The sequence below is a fragment of the Charadrius vociferus genome, unplaced genomic scaffold (assembly GCF_000708025.1).
Source record: "Charadrius vociferus isolate BGI_N301 unplaced genomic scaffold, ASM70802v2 scaffold650, whole genome shotgun sequence".
NCBI classification, from domain to species: Eukaryota; Metazoa; Chordata; class Aves; order Charadriiformes; family Charadriidae; genus Charadrius; species Charadrius vociferus.
This window is the reverse complement of record NW_009646736.1, coordinates 734011-761365: the sequence shown is the minus strand read 5'-3', so window position 1 is coordinate 761365 and position 27355 is coordinate 734011. Positions and strand designations below refer to the sequence as shown.

The window sequence follows — 27355 nt, the reverse complement described above, 5'->3', positions numbered from 1 at the left end:
CCTGAACTGATGAGCATCTGCTGGACTGTCACCCCCCAGGTACTGGCCTTTACAGATCTGTAACTGTTTGTAAGACCATGGAGCACTTCAGTAGCAGTCTCTTCTTCATCACAGTTGAATTTTGTGTCCTCTCATTAAATAAGCTTTCTGCTGTTTGGTAGTATTTCAATAAGTAAAACATTTAGGCCACTCTATAATCAAGACTATAGTGGAGAAGCCTATTATACTCATTTATAGCAAAATGGGATCATTAATGAAGAGCCACATTCACACAGGGATTACAATACCCAAGCAGCAAGAATACTAATGCTTACCTCTGCTTACAAGGTCAGGAGTACACCTGGGATTATAAATCGCATATTTTCATAAAGCAGCATAATAGAAAACTAGTCATGCTTTGTGTATCGCTGTTTCGGTACAAAAATGTCCTCTCCAACATTTGTGCCCGTCTAGAAAAATGCAAAGTCTACAGAAGGTGAAGGCGGCACTGTTTCCACTAATGAAGAGCTGCAGCACATATCTTCATTAAGCAACTGAATTATCACACTTGTTAATTAATAGTTAATATTATTAATCATTGTTATCCTTCTATTAACAGCAACGCCTTCTCTTTGGATGTACATTTACTATACTTACAAATCTGTAAGTTCTTCAGCAAACAAAACATTTACCTCAAATCCTTTGTATGGTCCTATACAAAATACGTACAGTGCTTATACAAAAACCTTAACAATGGAATCGTTTCCTTACTTGCAAGCATGTCTCCATAAAGCTGAGGGAGGTCATCACTGTGAAAACTTTGTAAACATGCAGAGACAACTCAGGCTCTGCATTTTTATCTCACTTTACCAAAGACAACAACAAATGGAGGGAATCTCCCTTTGATCTTATGGTTAAAGGCGTTAGCGTTATCCACTCAGTTACAGCACCCAGATCAAACCCTCTGCCCTCTTCTCAAAGCAGCCACACGCTTCTGTAATTCTGCACACAGTACAGAACACAGATGATATTTGGATAGAGATAGGGATATTATTTTGAGTTTAAAAAATACCATGTTTTTCTTTCCATCTCCAAAATAATCCTTTCTGAAAAAGCTTTGTAAAAATTTACAATTTTTGGCATTGTTCTTTTCTGTTAGTGACAATAAATAGACATTTAAATGGTTCCAATATATTTTGATAGATTTTTTATTATATATTTTTGATATATTTTTACAGCAATCAGAGAAAGCACTGAACTGCACACAAACAGGGAGCTCAAAGCCAACAGACTTAAAGGTTCTGAAAGACGGTTTCATGACAGCTTTAATAGGGACCTAAGGAATACTGCCACTGTAAGAAAGCAAGCCTGAAAAAGATATTAATTTGGAAGCATTAGGCAGTGGATTTCAGGTAAAAGTAAAAATGTTACATATAGCTGCAGTTTTTTAAAAGAAAAATGTTGTATATTAACATATGCAAAATAAAAATAACATTTTTTAAAGAGCTTTAGGCAGTGTAGTCATTATGCATAAGATTGATGAGTTTTGCATGAAGACAATCCAAAGGTGAGCACAGAAAAGGCTGTCTCCTGTCCCACTTGGGTTTACAACTGTTGTCTCTGATGAATGGGAACTCTAAAGACAATGTTGAATGAGCTTTTATCTGTTACTTTAGAAACTCATTTAGTATCTTAATTGTTTTCCTATTGTCAGTTCTCATCCACAGACTTCTACAATTAAGGCATGTTAGTTTAAAAAAAGAAAAGAATATACCTTAGGGCATTGCTTTTGCTAAAACTCTGCTGCTCCCTTTTGATTTCTTCAAATAAATCTTTGCCTTAAATTTCAGTAGCTGAGCTACCTGCAAAAGCTGATTAAGTGATATAGGGAAATAAGTTACACAGTTGCCTTTTTTATCTCTTTTTCTCATTGTATTGTATCTCATTTCTCTCTCTTTCTTTTTTTTTTTTTTTTAATTATCCCATCACCACCAAGAACAAAAGATATACTGCTAAAAATGTGCTAGTGTAGACCGCAAGTATGTAATTCAGTGTGCAGATATTCAGTATTCAGGATGTGCTTACTTCATTGTATAGCTGGGTTACCTAGTGCATTTCTGTTTCCTAATATAATGAATAAAAATATATTTCTGCTATGAATATGCAGGTTTTATAGCAAAAATTTCCTTTTGTGAGAATCAACAAATATGTACTTCAAGTTGGCTTTGTGCTACAGTATGATCTGCCAGCATATTCCTTTTGGGGAAGAGCTATTGAAAATAAACATAAGCAAAGTGCAAACACAGACTAATCAAATTAATCCAGTAATATAAATTGTTATGTCTTGTAGCATTATTTATTCTACCTCAGTAATAGGCTCTGTGCATTAGGACAGATATTTACCACCTGTTGGCTTTACTTAATCTAAGCATTGCTGAAACTGAAAAGGGTTAAAACATTTGTGGCAAAGGGCCAGTATATTCTTGACCACTAAGTGGATCTGTGCAGATTGAAAATTCGTCCCTGATATCTCCACAACCTCTTCAGAAAACTGTAAATAAAGCTGTAAAATATTCATATAATGTACTGGATTTTTAAAAAATAATCTCTTTGGGTTTCCCTTTCTACGTTTATCCTTTAGCAGCTCCCTCACATGACACTTTTTTTTCCTGTCTGTAAAATAAATACGTCCTGCCTCTGAAGTGGCAATAAATACAGTATGTATGTAGTAATTAAGGCAGGCTGGAAGAAAAATATACTGTGTATGGGAAAAGAAGGAATCAATATACTCCTGCCAGTTAAATTAATGGGTGATGCATTGAAAAGTGTCATCACAATCTACAAGTTCGATGGTTTTTCCATAAGAATATTATTGCACACTCAACCTCCACATAAAACTTGTAGTTTGAACCTTAGCCTGCATAGCCCTGCTCGAATTTGATCACAAAATCTGAGCAAGTTCCTGAATTCTGACAGCTGATGCCAGGCAGTGAAGGAAAAGAAACAACCAACCCAACCAGATTGCTTTGCTCTGGACCAGTGCTTTTACGCTTAAGAGACTAGAACATCACCACTCTTCCAATTGTTGGAAGCAGCAGTGGTTGTTCCATGGAGTAATTTGTACACCTCTGTGAGGAAGCTTTTCCATGGCTACTATCTGTATAGGAACTTGGATTTCTCTAATTCATATGCTGATGTTGTATCAGCTTCATATATGGGGAGAGAATTTGGAAAAATAAATAAAGAGTCCTCTACATTTCTGTTTTGAATTTATTTCTTTTAAAACCAGCTGTCAAAGATCTTAAAACACTGTATCTTCTGATCCATGCATTTTATTGCTGTGTAATTCTGCAGTTCTAAAGGAATGTGTATGATCAGTCCTAGAATAAAGGAGATTGCACATTGTGCAAGTTAATCCCTTTCCTGAATCCCAACTAAGTATCAGAAGAACATTCACCAGAGAAGGAAGTAAAAGAGAGACTTCCCTGCTCCTTATGCAACTCTTAAGCTAGTTCTTGCTTCCTCATAGGACTTTCAGTGAGGAAACTAGAAACACAGCTCGTATTCCCTGCCTCTGGTTGCATGCATAAAAGGAAGAGAAACCTCTTAGATTATATTAAGGTGGGTGAGAATTACAAGAATGTCATTCTGAAGGCTCTACTGAGAGTGGAGCAAGTCAAAGCTCCTAAATGAGATACCAGTTACATGCCCATAGACAGACAATACGAAACCCAGACAACAATGGCCCTGGAACTCTCTTCAGATGCCACTATATCGACACCTTATTTAGGAAGCTAAGCAAAGTGGAAGATACCTTCCATGAGAGTATATTTTGAAACAGAGCAACTGGAGGTGAAGGACTGGGAGGCTCTTCTTTGCCCTTATAGTCTCACTAATTGAAAAGATAACGTGGTTTAACACTGATTGTTTTAAAGTTATATTTAGTATACCTTATAAAACCAGGATTTCAATATAAACTGTTCAGTACAACATACTGAGTATAAAACTAATGGATTTTCTTATGTACCTTGCTCAAGTAAATGCTATATGCAAATAAGTACGCATCTAATCACATTCCTTCCAAACTGATATTTTCAACTGTTTACTCACTGTCTAGTCCTTGTTTTCTCTTCTGCTTAAAGTTTATACAATTTCGACATTTACTTTCACTTAAAAAATAAATAAATTCACAGGCTGTTTAGGAAACAGCCCTAAGATTTGTTTGGTATTCTTAAGAAAATATAGGTAGAATATGTTGTTAGAATACCCCAAGTTCTGATATTTATTATGCTATACGGTTTATTTAACATGTATGTGGATTTTATTTAACAGTAGTGTGGATATCCATTAAATCATTCAAAAAATTGAGAAATAACCCAAAACTAATTCCTGAAAATACATTTATATAGCATGCTTGCCAAGTAAGCTTTATAGCCACTGATGTTCCCATAGGAAACGCCTGTTGCATTTTATCAGAAATGCCTATTTAGTGCCTTGTAGTGACAAATAAAAGCAATCCTTTCTCTCTCTCCCCAGCCCTTTCCCCTCCATGTACATTCAAATGAATGTAGAAGGAAGAGCAAGCACCTAAAGGAGGTGAGTCTGTATTTAGTACCAGACTTACAGATGTAAGAGATGTTTTGATCTTTGATTTTCCTGAGATAAAAAACCTGAATCTTGCAGAGCTTTGTAGTGTATTTTATTCTGAGGTTGACTGACGCAGCAAATGTCTTCCATCTCAAAGAAGAGGGTGAAGAAAGACACTGCAGTCACCCTGTGGCAACTGGGGCAAATGTTTTATTACTGTGGGTTAGTTTTAATCTGATTTGTGTATCATCCTCAGTTTAAAAAAGCTTAGTATGTAAGTATCTGAGTTCTCCAAGATTTATGATCTGTTTTTGTCTAAACTACCTGTCCCATATGCTAGAGAAAGGATGTTAATTGTAGCATTGACCTCTTTGCTAGATAGATTCTCTTAGTCTCCCTTGTGCTCTTGGTATTCTGCCAGGCAGAGTAGATCACTGTCTTCCATCCCAGTATTCCGTGCCCTCTTTTGTAATCACAATATGCACTCTATTACGCTGTCATTTAATGAAGCCAACTTTATTCCAACCACATATGACATTTGAGTCATCCACAAACCAACCCTCAGACTGTAAAAACTGAAAGGAATTAAAAAATCTAATAGTAAAACCTCTATTCCTTGGCTGTAGAAAAAGGGGGGGGAGGGAGGAATAACCAAAGACATCTCTTAGCTTATAATTTTGCAGTTCCCCAATAAGACCTTGCATCATATTAGTGCGGGCCCTTTTTCATCAGAAACCATTCTACATTGAAATATATCTGGCGAGTCACCTGGACAGATTCTTCTCCCGTCTTACTCTTAGAAGAGACTAGACTACTCTGTACCACACTAAAGACTTTCACATTGCTGCAAGACTGAGAGATGAGTGGGTTGGGAAGGATGTGTTAAAAACAATTCAATGGTTCCATACTTTCTAGCTTTTAGTTGTACATATATATGTATGAATGTATAATATATATAAATATGCATATGCATACATACACACACAGACTTTGTTTTTTCTTATTACAACCTAGGATGAAATAAATTTGAAAATAGGTTTGCAGAATAGTTATGGATTTCCAATGTTTTAAAATAAAAAGGGAATATTGTTTTCAAAGTGTCAACATAGTATAGTCACTAAAATGAATAAACCTCACACAGCTCATATCAATGTGGATATTTTCGTAGACCAATTTGCAGTATTCTACCAGTTGTGAGTCTCTTATTCTAGTTGTAAAGACTTCAGGGTACTTTCACAGATTGTATCAGAACAAACTGATTGAAAAACTGCTAAAAAAAGAGAATTATCAGAGCATCCAAAGATACATAAAAAGTTTTCAAGAAACTAAGTATTTAATACCTGAGTTGGACTGAAATTGAAACTAAACAATTGAAGTGAAACATAGCCAACAGAAAACTGGTAACTGTTATCTATACTATTAAATAAAATTATTATTGATATTCCTTCAGCTACCTAATAACGAAGTCTTGGTAGGTAATATAAGGTAAAATTATTTGTATAAATTGTCATAATGATCCCATAAAGAAATAGTCATGGGATTAGGAAGCAAGATGTTGATTATTCTTCATCAGTAAGGAAATTTTTCCTTGTCGTTAAACTCTCTCTCTCTGCCTCTCTCTTCCTCAAGTAAATAAGCCTAGTAAACATTATTTGAACGCCGTGTTCTGAATGGGGCCACCCCTCTTTCCAGGCTTTCTAGGCTGAGGGGTGGTCTTTCAATGAGAGTATATAATGGGTGCAGTTGAAGTGGCTTCCTATTTCAGAAGCAATATTCCCTTCTCATAAGGCTGTCAAAATCTGATGCCCAGTGAAGGAGGCAGCACTGATTTCAGCAGAAGTTAGAAAGTCAGGAGGTGAGTAGACCAGTTCAATAAGCAGTTAGCAACTTTCTGTATACTGTTGTCTAAATAATAATAATTAAAAAAGGTTTCTGTTTTGGCTGCTTTATGTTCTTAAAATACGTATTTTCTTTAACAGAAAGCTTTCCTGAACGGTAACTCATACTGGTAGTGTTTTTACATTTTTCCTTTTGTTTTTCTATTAGTTAACACCACTTTATCATGAACTAAAAGCAAGCAGAAAAGTACCCTGATGCAAGGTCAAACAGTGCTTAGTAGTCCAACTATTGGTCAGAATGAGTGATCTCAAAGGAGTAGTAAACTGTTTTGTTTTCAGCCCTCTTAAGGAAAAGAGTCTACTAGGTACCAGAAAATGTTGACTGTATAAAAAAAGCCCATAGTCATCAGACTTTCTTCTTAGCATTTTATAAAATATCCCTTTAGCAGTGGCCAGAAAATTCAAAATCTTCATTAGGACAAATACAACTCTTCCATAAATTCATTCATTTCTATGCGCATTCTACACAGAAGTTGTTCCGAAAACAAAATAAACCATAACACGGTAGAAAATAAAAACAAAAGAACCCACAGCAAATATTCCGGATTCACTCTGCACATCAGTATCACAACAAGCTGCGAGTTCAAACTCAGTTTTGTAGCATAATTATGTACGCTGCCTTTTCCTTCAAACTAGTCTTCTCAATGTTACACATTTGAGGCCTGTACAGCACTCAGTTGTTTTATGTCTGATTTTCCTGATATCACCGAATTGTAAATCTCAAAAGAACTACTCAAAATTTGTCAATGGATCATGAGCTCACTGAATCTCTTAAAATCCTGTGTCCTTACTAAACCAAAACATTTTTCTTTAAGAACACTCAGATGGATGGTTTGAATTGCACATTGACTCATCCACAGAGTAGCAGGAAATTAAAAGGTGAGTAAACTACAGATATAGCAGTATTTATCAGAAGTAGATAAACTCTGTATTGTGCACACCTACAGTAGGCAATTTCTGATTAGCTTTTCACACTTAACTAACCATAGCCAATTATGACCAATTACATGCTTTCCAATCTCTTTGACTGAGTGATGAGATTTTTGACCCATACACTTTATAGCTCCTTCTCTCTTGTCTTTATGGATTACAAAAATAAATACACAGGCCACAAGCCACCTGGGGCTAGGGGAAGGGGCAATGATTTCATTTACCTAATTTAGGTGTTGAAGTTGGATGTGCATTTTAAGTGTGTCTCCTCTTCACAAAACAGGTAGCTAAATTCGCTGTAGAGCCAATAGAAAAAAGTAGATTACTCTGAAGACTTTCAAAGAGACCTCCAGTCTCCCCAGGTTTCATCAACAGAAAATCTTCACAAGCTCATTTAGTGACGATATTAGGCAGGTAAAATGGACATCCAAATTCAGTGTCTTGAAATAGGCTGAGGTGACCTCAACCTGATCTCACCTCTTGGAAAAGAAGCATATGGCATGACAAAAAAAAAATATATGCATTTACCGTCTGTTTAGATTCATTATACAATAGCAAAAGTTCAACTTCAGAGTTAATGTAGCTGTATACAGCATTAAACCATTATACAATTACATTTCAGCAAAATGATAAAAATAAAGTCCTGCATTATCTAAGTATACCACATGCAGTCCTAACAATAACAACAAGCTTTCTCAGCTTCTCACGCTAATATAATGCTTATCACAATTTTTTCAAACTAGACACATCTTAATCAAATGCCAAAGGATAGTTTAAGTGTGGCACTCCCATATTTGCAGCATTACTTCTGGGAAAAGTCACATAATGCTTTCAGGTTAGGAGGTCTATTCAGCATTAGATAGGAACTCTATACATACTGCACAAACCTAAATATACACTAATAGTATGAGACCACATAACATTTGCTCTGCAATTTCAGCTCAAAAATACACCAAATAAGCAGATAAGGAGTTCTGGCAAATATCTCACAGAAACAAATATTTTGTATATTTCAGGAGAAAAAATACTAATGGAAGCCACTAAACTCAGGAGAACTAGGATCCATTTGAAATACTATATACTATAAAGGTTATTACTAAGGCTCAAAAATCTGTATTAAAAACCCCGAATAATTTATAAAATGAATACTTACCAAATTTTCAATCACCATTATTTGCTTTTATCTAATTTGCGGTGCGGTGTAAAGACTTAGGGAGATAATGTCTTTGAGAATTATTCACAAACTGAACACATTACCACTTAACAAACAAGAATACCATTGAGAGAAAACAATGAAAACCACCAGATCCTTTCACCTACCTAACTGAAATAGCCCAAATACCTCATTTGTTTCATAGTCTGAGACCTGAAATCTGATTGACACTATTTTAGTGAAGTTTTCAATTAAATTCTTGAATTTTAAATATTAATTCTTTTACAAAGCATGAAACTGTTTTATTTCCAAAAGGTCCTCATTATGATCATGAATACATCAATGGGAAGTTACCAAATAGATTACGGATAATGTTTTCATGTACACCGAAGCCCAAATTGTGTTAGTCTTACATTCTTGCATTATTAATGTCCTTTCTAAAATTGATGTATAACAAAAATTGAAAAGAAGTGTGGGCTTTTGAGCAAACTATCTTCAAAGACAGTTGAAATGAGCTTTTGGTCTGTGAGTTTATTCCCACCTCAGGACAGCATATGTAGAATTCTACTTTATTTCACTCATGAGGCCTCATAATTCGTCTTTGAATCTTATCTGGAATTTAAACCACTTTCTGTGATCTCTGGGTTCTGCCTTCTGCTCCGATGATACGTGCGGGGATTCTGCCTGTTAGATATTTCTATTAAGAGATTTGCAATGAACTTATTTTTTACTCTTCAGAGGGTTCAGTAATATGTATGGTATGCAAATTGAGTTCTAGTCATGAACTAAATGAAATACACATTTAACTACCTGGCTGAAACATGCATTATTTGCTAGAAAACCAAGGCAATACTTTTCAGTATGCTAATGATACTTAATTAAAAAAAGACTAAGAGTGTTAACGCAAAACTAGCCCTCCTATCCTTTGCAATTACCTTTCAAATATTAATATACTGGGTTTTTCACAGTTTGCTTTCTAAAAACCTGACTGAAATACTAATACTCAAATGCTAAAGGTTATATTTAAGTCAGGCATCTTGACTGCCCTCTGCTCCCAGGACTGAGTTTTCAGGCAGCTGAGAAGTCTGGCCGTACTCCTGAAGGATATTCAATAACGGAGTATTTTTTTCCTCTCTGAGCATACAGAGGTTGCACTAAGAAAAAGGAGATTGTCACTGTTCAAAATAGGATGATAGATCCTTCCCTTGCTGCTGGTGTCCGAACAAATATAATGCTTGTTTCAGTCAGTTATTCAGACATGTTATGAAGGTGCAGAGAGTGTGATTAATGCAAACTAGGCTCCAGAGACAAAGCAAATGGGCTAGTTGTGGCTTGTTTGCTTTTGAGGGGAAACACGTGGGCTCAGCTCTGAAACCAGATTCTGAAGAGACCTCCTCTCTCCTCCTCCCTCTCACACATTCCTACCTACACACATCACTCACTTTGTCAGACCAAAGCACTAGACTCCCCTTACCTATTCACATCCCACAGGAAGTGTTATGTGCCATTTTTCATTCATGAAATAAATATCCAGTCTTGATACCTCAGTTCTCACCTACCATCTGGAAACTACCAGGACTCTTGGGTTGGGTAGTCAGCACTCAGAAGAAAGTCCACCAGAATACTCCCCTGGACTAATTACCTCTATTGCTGAAATGGTACTGCTGGCTCTTTGAAGGCGTCCCATCACCTGGCAAAGCCCTCTTCAAAGGCTTGCTACCTCCAAAGGAAGTGTTGACACTGCTTGCAAGCGTTGCTTTAAATGTTCTCAGCAAAGGAAGACAGAGCTGACACAGGCATTAAACACTCTTTCACAATTTCTACATTTTGGGAAAGGTGATATACTTGAAAGACATTTGTTGCATTAAACATGCACAGTGCAAATCAGAGATAAAAGAATTCCTGCTCTTATCGATATCGCACATTACATTGAGTGGATACCTCCAAAGAATCACTGAGTGTTATTCATATGGGAGCCCGCCACCGTAATAATTTTGAATATTGCTATAGTCTGAGATGGAGGTAGCTATAACTGCAGAAAGACACATAAGAAATAGATGCTCCTTCCCCATACAGATTAGGTGTTGTATTTACTTCAGTTCCAGCAGGTAATTAAGACATAACACAGAGAAAAGCAAATGCTATTTTGTTTTTATTGCAGATAAAAGGGGGCAATGAGTCATATTTGGCTACGTTAATAATTTCTGTAAGAATGGTTGTATATCCATGCTTCTGTATTTCTACTCAAAGATAAGTTAGGAAATTGCACAACCCAAATATTATGCATAGTCTCTTTACTGAAATGGTAACTTTAATTACACAGCTGGCATTTTGCAGACAGGCTGATTATATATTATATACCATGCAGAGGCAATTAGGTATCAGCTATATTTGTGACTTTGCCAGAGAATGTTGTTATTTAGTCAGTATACAGCTTGCTTTCAGTACTAATCACAATCGTGTTCTTAGTGCTTTTATGGGAGGAAACAAGTCAGCATTGAGGGTCTGCATTCCAGAATAGTTCTGGGTTGACACTAGGGACATAAACCAAATAGCCTGTGGAAAGAAATTTTCAATATCAGTGTTCACAAACCCTAAAAGTTTTATGGATATCATTAAATAATTATCTAAAAGTTCAAACATTTATTCACAGTTGAGCTGGCTGAAATTTTCCCTGTGAAGCACTGTTTTGCAGATTGGAAAATGGCTGCAGGATTACAGACATCTTCCGAAGATAAAATTACTATTGCTAGAAATGGGACAACTGGTTCTTCTGGGGAAAAAAAAAAAAAAAAAAAGAACACTGAAAAATATGCCTTTTTATGTTTGACAAAATATGGCACAAAGGGTTCAGGTGTTTTCAAAATTGTGTATCACTTTTTTAAAGAAAAAAGGGAAAACAAAAGCTGAATATTGAGGAGAAAAAGTCCAATATGATCCCCTAAAGTATATTATAATAGACCCAAACCAATTTACATGGAACAAGAGCAGACATTCCCTCTTACCGTCCCTAAAACCTTTGGCAGGATCAGAGGGTAATTTGGGATGAAAGCTCTGTCCCTCACAGCAGAATTCTGAATATAAAACATCCCTGAAAATTAAACTACCCATCCAATACGTCTTTTTGATTTCTTCAATGCCAAAAAGAAATAAGGGCTTATTTATCTGAAGTTTTGTTCCTTTTCATTTTGCTGTGATTCTGCTGATGGCAACTTCACAATTTCGAGAAGGAATGGCGATACTAAGTGATTCAGTTTACCTCAGGTATCTCAGCAGTACAGCTTGCTTTCCCCAAAATGATATCATGTGATTCTTCAGTAAAAATTTATTCTTTGGAAACAAAGCACAGACTTTGGTATGGCAGCATCCACCTCTTTCCTCTCCACTTTCTGTACTCATTTTCTCCTTCTTTCTATCTGTAGTCATCCTTTCCTCCCTTGTCTCTTTACCTCATCCCCCTGCACCTTCCAGTAGTTCTTTCATTTTTAGGTTTTCATAGCAAGAAATAAAGCTCTATCTGTCTTTCTCTCTTGTACAATTCAGAGATCCGCATATTCAACATCTCCTGTTGCTTCATTGCTACTTTTCTCCCTTACAACACTCTCAGTCAGAGCCAGGAGCCACCTTCACACTTTTTTGAAAGGTACTGCTCCTCATGGAGAGGATCAGCTTGAATTTGGATTGCTTGTTTTATAAAATACTCATTAATTCATGATGAACAACACCATTTTTGTGTTTGCTGTTACGTTCCATTCCGGGACTGGAAATCTCTCGTGCCCTATTCAAAGACAGTGTGCTGAACCTAAAAATTAATTTATATAACAGAGTAAGCATGCATAGGGATAAGGACAAAAAAAAAAAAAAATCACCAATAAGCATTCTTCAGATTACATATTAAAAAGTAATTATGACCATACAGAGGTAAGCCAAATCAAGAGTAAAGTAACTCTGGCCAATAATCTTCCTGTGTACCATAAAGTGAACATACATCTTAACTACCAAAATGCCTCAAAGACTTCTGATTTAGCATATCCATTGCCATCAAGGCAACTCCAGAAGATAAGTGGAAACACAGAAGGTCCAATTCCAACCTTAGATACTTCTGTAGTTCTGATCTTCTGTCATTCCCTATATACTACAGCTATTAAAATCGGGAATTTTGCATGCATGAGACACATTTTCAGTTGTATGACCCTTTCTCTTCCTTCTAAACAACAAAGCTGAGATCAGAATTGGGTTTATGTAGGTACAGCACGACGTATAGGTAGATTACATTCAGCAACAGAAGAATATTTGAAATAATAATGAATGATACCCATGTATCATTACAGTACTATCTCAGAATTTACTTTACTTGCCCAGGACTAGTGATTGCTCTACTTGGTTTGTTATTACTATTAACTGTAGCACCACAAAACCTGAGCTACTTTACACAGTTGCACAGGAAGTATGTGGAGTCATGTTCGTTCTGAAACCTAACTTCTATGCTGTGAACAAAAACTGTGTGAGATGCCTGAGTTTTTTGATAAATTTGTACAGAAAACTTTATGGACATTAAGTTTACATAAAAATGCCTCCCTCTCCTTTTTACTCAGATAAGTAGCGGACTTACAGATATTAATGGGTGGCAGATGAAACCATTACCATAAAATAAGACTTTATTTTTTATAAAAAAGTATTCTCAGGTTTGCCTTTTATGAAAAAAAAATAAAATAATTGAAAATGCCAAGAACATAAGCAAAATGCATATTTTGATAATATTTTGATATGAACCCTATATCTCTTGTCTATTTGTACCTGGAGGTTTGTAGAGGAGAACTGTATCTCCTTTTGAGATTTCTTTTTTTCTCTAATATTTACTCTTACTCTTGAAGTATGACAAAGCATCTTCTGAATCATAAGGTTTAAGTATTATTTTTTCATTGAACACTTTTTATCATCTCACATTTTAGCTCGATTCTGAAGCTCCTGAAAGGGCTTGTATGTCAAGTGTTTCCTGACGGTGACTAAACATGTCTGAAGGGTGTGAAGACAGGATGCACTCAGTGTGAGAAATCACATTTACACTATACCTGTCATACCAAAACCACAGCTGAAAGCATAGCTAATTTATTGTCAGAGAAAAGGCAATTCTCTGGGGCAGCCAACTATCAAAGTAAATTGATGAGAGCATCAAACAGCGTGGGGCTGTGTGCTTCCCTCAAGCGCACTGCAAGCACACACCCACCCAGCCCTTGGTGCACAGGAACTGTTAATTTTTATGTAGCATTAAGAGGACAGCATCACTGGCTGTACAAAATAATAACGTACCTTAAATTTAAAGTATGGCATATTGCAAAAATTATAGAAAAGAAACATTTGCAATTCTCCTGGCTACTAAAGAAGACCTGTTCGTATTCTGAGTTTCAAATTACGGGTATGAGGTTAAGACACCATTAATGCATGAAGTCACGCAGGTTTCATACTCTGTTACTTTAAACATAGTCTTCATTCCCAATGCATATGAATGCATACGATACACAAGCAGACTGTGTGGGTAATCCAATGTAGTAAAACTTTAATTTAGTCTTCTGAGCTGATAATTAAAATAACCAGCCTTACTGAAATTTGGAAATTATAACAATAAAATAAAAACGTTTTGAATTTTCTATGGCCTATTCTGTTTCAAAATCAAACTGAAAAATACCTTGTGTGCCTTCAGCACCTGGAACTGACTACGCAGCACACATCTGTCCTATTAAACTACTGTTTCAGTTTAAAAGTATTGTATGATTCTCTTAAACTGTAAGTACCTGAATATTTTTGCCGTTAGCAGAGGTATCATGAAATTGGAAATTGATACACAGGATTTTTGAAGGCATGAAATTCAAGGGAGATGTTTTTCATAGAAGTCATAGTAAAAGCAGAGAGAGAAGCAGTTTTTCATACCAAAGCTTAAAAGTAGCACTTCCACAACTTGGAACTCAGGCATTTCTAGCAGAACCTGATATATTTAGCTTGCAAATTTCAGGAAATATTGAATTGTTGATCTTTTCTTTCAAATTTTCAAGCAACTGTTACTTCATATAAAGCCAACAAAACTTAGAAATTAAAGCAAGAATAAGGTACTGGAGTCTACATAATTTTAAAGGATAAAGGTTTTTTTGGTGGATGATTGTGAGATCATGTTAGTCCATGTACACATTAAGAACTGACTCATTGGCTCGAGGGCCTGCAGAAGGCTTTCAAAGGCTGAGAAGGCAGCTGGGCACCCAACTGTCGGGGCCATGAGGAAAGAGGCACCTGCTTCAACCTGTGGAACCTTAAAAGTTTTTCAACATTTCTGATCGTCGTGGTTTGGGCATGGAAGAAATCAGAGGGTTACTTGATTTCCTCAGCCTTTATGAAAAGGTGCGTGGTGAACAATTAAACAGGCTTCATTCTTTTCCTGCAAACTTCCAAGGCAGGCAGTTAAAGGCTTTGCAGAAAACCCTCTCTTGTAAGACTCTACCAGCCTAAATGTGTTTCCACAAGTCCAAGCCGTTGCCATATATAACACAAAACTGAAAGGTGGGTGAGAAAGGCATGACGGTGTTTTAATTAGCTGGTGATTAATGTAGGTGCAGATTTATTTTGATAACTTTTGGTCATCAAAATAAATGACTAGGCTAGTCAGTAAACTTTTGACTAGGCTGACTTTTGATGCCTAAATTGCTAAACAAAACGAACTGCTTAACATGTATGAAAATTGCAATTGAAACTTCACGTTAGAATGGCTCTTACAGGCAAGCATGTGGATAGTTTAATGAAAGCCACTGTAACTGCTGGAATACTTAAAGATAAGCCCATAGGTAAATGGTATGTATGCCAGCTCAGGGCTGTGTATTTCTGAAATCAAAACACAATTAGTCCACTTGAACTAAACAGTGACAGTCAAGGAAGGGAAGAACAGCACTCCAAGGAATCCAAGTATGACATTCAGAAAGGTCTCTTACGGCAGTTATCTGAAGGAAACTGGACGTTTCCTGTTACCTCTGCATGCAAAGTAGTATGGTCTTCTACCGCATACACACTAGAGTTAGACTAACAAAATAATTTTTTGTCTGAATTGTAATACACTTAACTGCAATCCCAATTCTTCTTCTCTTTAGTTTAGCTACACGCTGGGCGATAAGTTACTGCAAGAATCTTCATTTAATGAGCCACATTCAGTTAAATATTCAGGACACAGAAAATGAAGACTGAATTTGAAATCAGGGTCTCTGTGCCGGCCACCAAGCGCTACAGCAAACCCTTCCTCAGGAGTGTATCCAAATCCAATGATGTCAGCAGAGAGGCTTCAGTGAGAGAGAGCTTAAGGCCACTTAAGCAAAGAATAAAAAATGCCATGCAGGCTGTGTATCCAATTACAACAACAACAGAAAATTGCTCTGAACAAACTTGAGTCCACAGGTTAATTGGAGTAAACAAATTGAAAGGCAAAAGGCTGAATTTGTAACAAAACAATCATTGTAAGATTGGAAAATAACTTGGCAAGACCCTGAACTCTGACTAACTGAAAAATTCTTCAGTGTCTTGAATACCATTAATTGTCTGTTTGGAAGAATCCTAGCTCAAGGGCTTGGAACATCCGTGCACTATCAGCCTGAAGCTTTGCATCTAGTTTTGATCAGGCATGATCAGGCATGAGTAAATTAGGAAGAGGAACTCAACTGGCTGCTGTGAGGATATTTTAAAACTTGGAAGGTATGCTATAATATAGTAGTAGAACTTTGTGCAACGGATACGTCATAGTGATGTTTCCTTTTGGATTTTACTTGCTGATGTAGGGTTTTTATGACAGGCAAATACTAAAAAAAAGTAATACTAATAAAAATATTACAGCTATCAATAATAATACTAAAGCATGTCAGTAATTTTTCTGAAATTATGACTCAATAAAGTTGCAATTTTTAACATTGAAGTTGCACTTAGAAACATACAGTTTCATTAGAAAACAATTTCTGCTAATGGACTCCAGCGAGGATCCTGCTTTTGCCTGCCTAGGAAGCTTCTGCAGGGTTCATTGCCTGCTTGCAAAGAATATGCGACTCTAAAGTAAAAATGCTTTTAAGACATGAAATTATTCACAAGGATTTCCACTTTCTAGCCAGCACTAATAATACTACTAAACTGTAAGTGGATTCACAATTATTTGTAACATAATCAGGGCTGAGATGCTGGTTAATGTTAAGTTTTGAAGTAATCCTGGCTCTGTCATGCTCTGGCAAAGCTCATGGATCCAAGCACATTTGAAAAACTTAATTTCTAATTGGTGGCATTGAATTAAAAGACTGCACAATTGTCCTGACCTTATTTAAAAGCTGCTGACATCCTCTTTGCTCTTACAGAGCGTATATTTGTTTGGCAAGAAGGCAAAGTTTTAGATTCTCAGCCAGTGCAGCAGCAGCTGCATTGAAAAGAACAGGGCAGATTTACACCAGTGGAGGCACTGCCTTATAAGCTTTGCAGATGCTTAACACATCCCTCAGGAAACTTTTACTTTCTGCAGCAAATAAGCCCACTAATGTTATAATAATTTGATATGGTCAATAGATATCAATTTTCCCAGAAATCTGGTGAATACAAAAAGTATTTTTAAAATCTGTGTCTTAAGACAGTCAACATCTTAAAAATGTAGAGCTCTTTCTGAAAAGTGAGATTGACCTTTCTTCAAAATCATGTAAATCATAAACATTTGGTTTACCTACCAGAGTCATTCCTAATACATATCAAGACTTCTGTAAATAAGAAAATTGATGGTATAGTGAGAACTGAAAAATCCATACAAATGCTAAATGTCTCCTACAGTCATAGGTGTGGAGTTGTTAATATGGTCACTTTCACATGACAAAATACTGATATAAGTTTCATTAAACCATTAGCAACCATAATAATACATTTTTTAAATATTAGGCATTAATTAGACAGTCAAACATTGGAAGGCTGGAAAGAATTTTAAGAGGACATATAAAGTTCATCTCTCTCCGCCAAGGTTGCACCAAGTACATCCACTACAATCTGAATAATAAATATAAGAAAATAAAATTTAATGGGTGAAATATAAAAATAGAAGATTAGTGGATCAAGTTCTAATTCCATTGTAATGCACATTTCAATAGCACAGAATTTGATTTCTGTAAGCTTCAGTTTCCTACTATAATAAAAGTTGGATTTATGGACAACAATACAATAGGAAGATTTCCATTCAGGACGTTAAGTGTGATAGACTGAGTTCACTGGAAGCTGACCATAATGTGATCTACCATTTTATTTCATTTGCCAGAATTTCCCATTTTTAATATTATGCTCTTCTCAAACCAGCACCTGTTCTTGAGCCGTGCAAATGACTTCCTCTTGGATATTGGCCAGAAAAGTTTTCCCTGAAGGAGCAATGGTACTTCTGACTGTCTACCAACCTCTATTCCATAAGAAGAGACTCCATTAACCTCAGAGAAATGCACGCCCCGAGGAGTTCTTCACGCATAGTCACCAGCCTGGCAGTATACCCAGCTGCATGCCCAGTGGCCTAATGGACTACAATAATCAGTGATGAGCTTCAAGAAATTGTTACGAGTCATATGAAGCATTGCCGTAGCACGATGAAAAACATCATGGAAAGAGGATTTTTTTTCTTGTCTTATTGGGTGCAAGAAAATAACTGCATTAGAAAATAAGGTATTCAGCTTTCAAATAAGAACCTTTTTATATAATGTATATTCACTGTTACATTGTGACAACACTGCAGTGAAGCATAAGAGTTTGCAAACTAATTTGCACCCAAGCTGTGAGCTGCTTTTGTAGCCTTGAAACTCAGAATGTGTAATACTTATTTTCACAATAGGTTTTAAAAATACAGGTGGCTTAATTATGGCTTTAAATAATGAAATTGCTTAATCATACTGACAGACAAAGCACCTGAAAGCCCTGATTATGTACTGTAGCTGCAGCATGTCTTCGTGCTGTCATGCTGTAACTTCAATGTGTCTTAGTAAATTACATCCATAGTTCATTCATGATGAAATAATTCTATTATAATCCACCTTTCTTGTTGCTAAATTGCATCAAGCAAGCATGTCAGCTCAGTAACACTTGATGACTACAGTCAGGCAGCACTCTATGTTTATCTTTTAACTGTATAACTAGAAAGCTGCTCAGTTATGCATTTTTACATAATTGTTCATCACGTGCTTAATCATATGCTTTTCTCGGCTTTGCTGTTGCCAAGACACTCTCCAGATGGGGAAAGTAAATCAATGGAAAAAGACCACATTACTTTCTTCCTGAACTGCGGACACCCAGAAACCATGGCTCCAAGGCTAGAATAAACAGCTCATGCGCAGAGATGAATGAGTTTATATTTATTGATAACACACGCTATGTATGTCCTAACCTGCATTTGGAAGGATAAAGATGTCAATCCTACCTTTGTGAAATGCTTCAAATGCCACCTGAATGCTCCAAAGCCAGCCTGCTTTTCTTGAAAGGTACACAACATAGAGGCCCTAGGAAATTGCCCAAGTAACAGATTTTGCTCTTCAGTAACATTCTCGAAGCAGTTTGGGCATGTTTTATGCAAACTCTGGTGCATAACTGATAAATCAGGGACAGTGTAAAATATAAATAGCTGATGAATAAGAAAACAAATGTGACTATTCACCTTCACTTGCATAGCTTGATTGGGAATTTCTGTTCTAGGCTTTATATTTCTAGAGTCCCCAGAGTACTGTAGAAACAGGGCAAGTTAGCAGACACTTTAATCCAGATTGTTCAGGTGTATTAATAACTCCATACCAAGATATTCTCTGCGTACGGAATTAAACTAATTTAGGGGCCTTCCCACAATAAGCTTTAAGAGTGTAATACTTCTCATTATTTCACAGTGCTATAGCCAGTTTTAAATTCTTTTTCATTCCATACAGAATTTCTTTCCTATTATTTTTTTTCCTCATCTTTGATTTGATCAAAAAAATGGGTGTCTTAGGCTGTAAAGGGCTTGCTGGTTGCAAGCCCTTAGTTCTAACTTCCCTAGGTAATGAGCATAACTACATATGTGAATAACAGTTTCTGATGTAAGTAAGAGCTGAATGACAACACATAATAGGTATCATTTTCAGAAGAGTCAACCCAACTCATCTTCAGTCTTTGGGAACAGTAGGCCAGCACAAAGAGGTTTGAAAATTTGATACCATTATAATAAAACTGTCACAGTCAGAAAAATGAGCGAACTGCAAAATGAAGAATACAAATACACAGAGACATGTCCAAATAATTTCAAGTAAATGCAAATATATAAATCATAAAATGCTTTCTGCAGGCAGCTCAATTGCTCCTTAAGAGTCATAGAAGTTTTACAGAAGCACAGAGCAGTCACTGCATTTCACACTGGACTGGATGGCAGAAATCAGAAATGCACAAAACCAGGCCAATTTATAGCGAATACTTCAGAGCTGGCCCAAGGGAATTTTTGTATGTCATAAAAAAAAAAGTTCTTGCCAGCCACTGTGATTTGTTTGTCAAGATTATTAGCAGTTGCATTAAAAATAATTAAACAAGCTTCTTTCACCCAGAGTCTCAAAGAGGATTTTTGGCATTTCTCAGCACTGCTGACTCATCCTTGTACTAGCAAAAGCTGTTTTGAAGCAAGATGCTGAATAAAAATTTATCAAAATAGCATTTAAAGATGGAAACTGGTAAATAAACTGTGCCAGAACAGACAGGGCTATAATGTAAGACACTTGGAGTGCCGTGGATGCTGCAAAGACTTTTTAAGTCTGGGAATTATTTCACCTCTGTTGAAGGACTAGCATGATACATTTATCATTTATCTCTTACAGGCTCTGTAGGAAAACCCCTAACTTACTTCTTTCTGTAGTTTTATTAAAGATGTATGCATAGAGAAGTGCAGGTCTGCATATCAATCTGTAAAATAAGTGATTAAGAGCATAAGAAACTCTTTTGAGCTTCAAGTAAAAATTAATAACTAAACTCCACCATAAAAAAAACCAGTTAACTTTCAGCAGAGCATCACGCTGGAAAGTATGGGACTAAGAAGCCTGAGGTCTTCTATCTAGAGGTGAAATTCAGTACACAGAGGTGATGAAAGCTTTCGCCATCATATCTCCTTAACCCTCTAGGGCTGACGATGCTATGTGTTTTCCCAAAATATTCACTCATTCCATTTCTCTCTGAGCATCTCAAGAAGGTGGCCACTAGGACTTTCATAATGTAAATGATGGTTTTCTCAAATCTAGATGCACACAACTAACCAGTTTCTAAAAATCCAACTTTCTCTCATAAATGCTGTAATTTAATGGAAATAGCTCATTTAAGTAAGAAAAGGTCCAGATACCAAATCCCTTTCATTATCATGCAACATACATTTTTTTAAAAGTCAGTTCCTGCTCTACTGTGTCCCAGCACAGCAGCTTATTTTAAAAAGTAAATGGCAGTGAAGGGTTTGACTGGACAAGACTGCTTTCTGCAGGTAGAAGACCCTATCGTGTGTGCTCAGTGAAGTGGTTAAATGCAAATGGAGGCCTTGCCTTGATCCTTCATCATCTACGCGCACACACAGAGACAGAATGCATCATATTCAGATTTATCTAAACCTCTTTCTTTCATTCCTATTATGAAAGTAATTGGGGCTTTTCCACAATGAAAAGCACTGCAGGCTTATTTTGGATTATTCAAAGCAATGTATCTCATCTTAGAAAAGAAACAATAACCTTCTGCATGTTTATCTATTTTTTGCTGACTTAGAATGACTCCAGATCATGTAGCGCATTCCCTGTTTTTTAAGGGGATCAATACCAATTGTGCCTCTGGGCTGGAGGGCTATTTTCAGGGTGATAACATGGGTATAAAACAAAATAATTTCCCACTGTGAATAAAAACAAGTACATGAGAGAAAAATTCATCCCTGGCTAAGATCTCTTCACCCACTCAGAAAAGCGTTCCTATTCAGTTGATTTAGGGGAAGGAAAAATACCTCTTGGCTTGACTATCCTCAATATTAGTATGAGAAATGTAATATTCATGATGAACAGTGCGTGAAATACACTGTGCATTGTCCTATTTAATGTTATCTTTTCCACTGCCACCAAAGGCTTGAATGCCTTGGTTCATTATTCAAACTATTATTTTGATTTGTTTCTGTGTGGGCTACAGAAAACAACAGTTAAAATGGACAGAAATTGAGGGGAAGAGTTCTCACTACATTAACCAGAAATGGGGAACACACAAGAATTGCCACTTCTTATAGCAGAAATCTGAGGATCAAAAGAGTTTTTTTCCTGCAGATGACAATGAAAGGAAGGGGCACTAGTTCGAGCCTTTACAACTGAGTAGCTAACAGAACTCCCTGAAGTGCTTTTGAAAATATCTTTGCATTGAAAGAAAATGCAGTGAGAAGGCTTGATTTTTTATTTTTTTTTAACATTTCTCGGGTGAAATCCTACCCTTGTTAAAATCAATGAACATTTCCCATTGATTTCAACTCCACTTCTAATATAGATAATCTCATTATAAACTGATCTGTTTTGTGATGCTGGTATTTTTGCATCAAGGAATTTGACGAGGCTCAACATAGCACCAGCAGCTGAAGGGAAACATGATCAGAAATGTAAGTTAAGAAGTTCACCAACTCCCAAGTCTCCAAGGCTACTTTTGTGCTGTACGGAGCTCAGAAAGCTCAGGCCCTTACAGCACCCATCCCATATGCAGTCATTCCCCGTGTGCAAGAGGAGGCTGTACAATCCGATCACTTTCTTAAAACCAGTCATACTTCCATAAGGTGAGCATACAGGTGTATGAGCATCCCAATAGAAGGGAACCCCAACATAAATCATCACAGTTTTCTAAGAAAACCAAAGAAACAGTTTTTATAAGTAATTTTATTTTTAAATGGCCCAAATTTATATTTGGCTGCCTAAATCATTGACGTAAAACCACATCTATGTTCCTATCCATTTGAGACAATTAGGTGATGATTTCGGTGCCTCTTACTGACTTTGGCAACAAAACTTTTTGCAGTAGGTGCTCAGGTTTAAAGAGTGTCTCATAGTTAAGTATGAGAAAATGAATGATAAAAAAGCTGACAAACACATCATGATACTCAATTTAAACCTTTGCATGGGAAACTCAGAAAAAAAGGTCATGATTCTGAAACAATGGAAACACTTGTACTTCCAAGGAAATGGGAATAAGTAAAAGGAACGAACCACCTCTAATCGGGCATCTAGTGCAGTTGTTTGGGAAAACCATGCAGTTTTTATTACTGTGCATGCATTAGAGACTTGACACTGATTTTCTTTAATGTGGTTCTTTCCACAGCTTTTCTTCCAGATTACTACTAATGGATTCTCTCACAACTAAGGCAGTTAATTTCCAAAAGGATGAAAGTGGGGGAAAAACCCAAACTATACCAATTTTTTTCCTCTGTTTCTTATCAGTAAGAAGGATACCTTCGGTTTAAAGTCTGTTACCTCTGATTATTAGCACTTTTTGCAGACATACTCATCTCATGAATGTTAGCAGTTCAATACTAAAGGCACATATGCCCAGGGTTATGGCACTCTCAGGTTGTCCATCCTCAGCACAGTAAGGAACTAAAAATAGCCTAGCAAAATCTATTAATTTTAATGTAACAAATAGGGCTAAATACACTGAAAACCATATTGAAAATAAATCCTTAGGTCTATGAACTAGCTTATAGGCACAATCTTCCCTGAGCTAACCGGGCAGCCACTACAATATGGAGGTTTCAGACACTCACTATGCATGACAGTTATGATGGCTGCGTTGTACCACGAGGCTTCAGATGCACTGCTCAGGTGGAGCTATATAAAATGTTACATGAATCCTTGTATGTATAAAATGTATGTATGTATAAAATGTATGTATAAAATGTTACATGAATCCTGTCAAGAACAGTCTGCAACTAAGATGTGTGCCACACTCACCCACCACAGAAACAAGATCTACAGAATTAAATTAAATTGGAATGACAATAAGCTCACATTCTTAGTCAGTGCCTTGAAAGAGTGAGTAAGTAGTCTTGTGGACTAGGTAGAGCCCAAAGCAGCTGGTATAATAAATTTTACTACTCTGCAGTAAGAATGATAAATGATTTCACTAGTTTATGCTTCACCCTATTCCAAGGTCACCGGATTCCTCTCAGCTAAAACAAGCTATGGATTGTCACAATCATAAAGCGAGCTCAGCAATAAAGTACTCTGCCATATTTTACTCTACTATGTGCCAACCTTTGAACCATCTTCCAGAGTCATACATGCAATGCCATCTACAGCATCCCATATCACTGTGCAGTGCAGACGGTGAGAAACTGTAAAACAGTTAGATACAGCTTAATTCCCATTCTTTTCTTAAAAAAACAAGGAATCTGAGGCTATGCCATTACAGAATGAGCATTTCTGAGTGTTAAAGATTTCCAGAGGTACCTCAGTATCTAAATGTGCAAATAATCACCTGGTAGGATTTTCAGAAGTGTCTAGAGCACTCTATCTCCAGTTGAAAATCTAGCCCTAGTTTCTTTTCATATTGAGATCCAGAGGAGTTTGTAGTGGGATGCTAACTTGCTTTTTGATGTGGTTTTAAAATATCCTGTGCTTTCTAAGGTAGACCATTATAGATAGATAGTTAGAAGCTGGAATAATTTTACTACTTTGAAATGAAAGTTTCTGCCTGTCTTGTCTTCAAAACCATGCAAGTTCCTTACTAGCCCACTATTCACGTGTTTTATTTTCAATTTCTTTCAATCTTGTCTACTGTATAGGCCAGATGAAGTATTGAAGAAGAGGTAAAGCACCAATCTTTACCAGGTCCCTTAATGAAAAAACTTAAAACAGGATCACCCTGACAGTACAAATTAATCATCATGGAAGTCTGGTCACACAACCCATAACAAACTTTATTTATACTTTAATCTTACCTTCTTTTTCAGCTAGAAAGAGCATTGAAAATAGACTGTGGAAATCAACTGACAGTAGCTGAATGAAAGAAAATTAATGATGTGACCTAGAAAATCTTTTCTATCTCTAGTTTCCATGATGTAGGAGTTTTCAATAGTAGTTAGGAAGGTGCTGCCTTCAGTGCCCAACTGCAGCTCAACTTTTCTGTTGTGCTACAATTTGGGAGCATATTTTAGATTACACAAATGATTATCGGCAGACAACGAAAAACAGAACCAAACAGTTGAAATTAAAAGAGTTAATGTGTCAAGTGCTACTTTGGATTGCCTTTAGTATATTCTGTAGCTGAGATGGCTTCAATAAAAGAAATTCTCTCCAGAAATATAACTCAGAGTACAATTGATTGAATCTCAAAATATCTCCAAGGACTTACTCAGTCATCCCTAGCTGAAATCTTTGGGTTCCTCTAGGACTTACATCACAAACAATGAGTTCCTGTCACCAGATATTTGGGATTCTACTTAAAAGTCAGCTGAAGATGTGAGAAGTTGTGTGTGTGCTGGTGCAACTCCCCTAGGTTTACTAATTTCAAACAAAATCTGTAGACTTGCCCAACGTGTTCTTTATCCCTTGTTAGAGAAAAAATATCACTTGTACTTAACGAGTTAGATACACACATTCTCAGCATGTTGTTTTGAAACAATGCACCCTCAAATTCATTCAGATCTCACAAATCAACAGACCATTCAGAAGCAGATTTCTGAGATGAGCAGCATTTTCTGCAAGGAAAAAATACTGTCAAACTAGAAATACAGAGTATTTGTTGCTCATCAATAACATGGATGCTAATCAAATGCAAGGCTAATCACCCACAAAAATTTCCTTGATATGAAAACCAAGAGTTCAGATACACTGTCTTTTTTATGATATAAGAAAGAAAAAAAAATAATCGAAAGATGTTAGCATTCCTGTACTTCCCAGTTTATGCCATGTATCCTGTCTGTTTTTTTAAAAGTATGGAAATGATGTGGAGAAAGTAGAGTAAGAATAAAGTAATTGTAGATGGCAATAGAGATGAAAAGTTCTTTCACACAATCAAATCCCCTGTCAATGGAAAATTATCTTTGATAGTACATTTTCCCAGTATTTTGTCATGGCTAAGTTACAAGAGTTACACACAAATTTCATTTATTTGGAAGAGATTGGTCCTTTCTCATTGCAAAGATAGAGAAGTTGATTGCATTCAACTTTCAAAGTCAAAATACTTTATATAAACTTCATATGATCATTAATTTGGATGCTTAGTATACAGTTTAGAAATACAAATCCATCTTCAGCACTCAGAACAGTATTATCTGAGGTGACACCAGTTACTCATGACTTGTAATCTTCAATATGATTTCATGTAAATTTACCCCTTTCTAGACACTGTAAGATTTCATATCAAGTACAGCACAAACTGGTTCCAAACTGGTTAATGGAAATGAAAAACAAGTGCTATGATCATCACATGGTTTCTCACACATCAAACTGATAATCACGACAAAGATCATCTTTTCATACGCATTTTGAAGGTGAATTGGGAAAGTAACCATTCCTTTATCTACATCTTCAATATCATAGTTTGGACTCAAAAACATGAAGAAACTTGCTGTGAGAAAATGCTACTTTGCTGAAGTCTGTCTTCTTTCACCCAAATGATCCTTATCCTGCTTAGAATTAATAAATCTATGAAAAGCAACTCCTATCTCTTTAATAATAATTTCCTTGTGATATACTCTTCATAATAAGGAGAAATTACATACAGCACAGCAGATGAAAGTCTACAGATTAGATTTACAATATATCACAAATGCCTTTCTGTGTGTCAGCATAGTCTTTCTTGAAAAGGTTTCCATCACTTCCTTTGTGCTGATAAAGTAGATTTTTTTTTAATGATAAACGGAAAACTTTTAGGGAACTACACAAAATGTCATGTCTCTATCCATTGCCAAAGGATATAAACCTCTACTTACTGTTTAAAATGACTCAATTAAAAAACCCTACTGTATTAAATGACTCAACCAAGTTAACCAATCAATCCTTTTTTATGTGGATCCCCATTAGAGTCATAACAGTTACAAGTTGCAACATAATTGTAATAGACTTCTGATTTCCCAAAGCAGTTATTCTAGGATTTGGGTTGTTCTCTATGATATCTAAAGGGGATGAAGAGAAGGATGGGTTACAGATAAGAGGAAACCATGGGTACCTGATCCAGTTTCCAGTGGAACTCCGCAGGACGAAAGGTGTCAGCCTGATCAAAGTCTTTGCGCAACAGAAATACTAATCGGCAGTTGTGCACGTAGAGGGCATAGTGATGACGGTTCATCTCTGAAAGGAGGGACCAATAAGATCAGTGATCTGAATTATCATCGAGATTTCTGTTAAGGTGAATGCGTTTGAAAGCAATATACACCTAAAAGACAAAACGCATCCAAATAAAAAACCCCAACATCATGGATCATTGTGGTACTCCGGGAAGCCACATATGGTAAGCATCTTCCTGAATTGCACCATATTAGTCTTGTTTATGGAAGTATTATGTCCAAACTAATAAATAAAATTCAAATCAATTCAGTTTCAATGAAGAATTAGAACTGTTTTTCCAATCTAAATAATAAAAAAATAAACCTAATTTACTTATTTTATCAACCAGTTCCTGTAAATTCCTACAGATGTGTTCAGAGACACTATCTGAGAAGAGAACCAGTGCTTGAAACTTAGTTAGATACCAGTCCCCTCGATAAGCTATCAAGTCAGCAATGCTTAGAGTGGCACCATCTCAGTTCAGTAACTTTTTTTCCAGACCAAATTAA

General features: G+C 36.3%; 1 protein-coding gene across 1 annotated transcript in view; it reads right to left on the bottom strand.

Moving 5' to 3' along the window:
* Positions 1-27355, bottom strand: part of CLSTN2 (calsyntenin 2) — a 380503-nt gene that overhangs the window by 31983 nt on the left and 321165 nt on the right. Inside the window, exon 9 of the mRNA XM_009890154.1 lies at positions 26749-26870. Within this exon, the coding sequence (XP_009888456.1) occupies positions 26749-26870 (122 nt within the window). The remainder of the gene's footprint in view (positions 1-26748; positions 26871-27355) is intronic.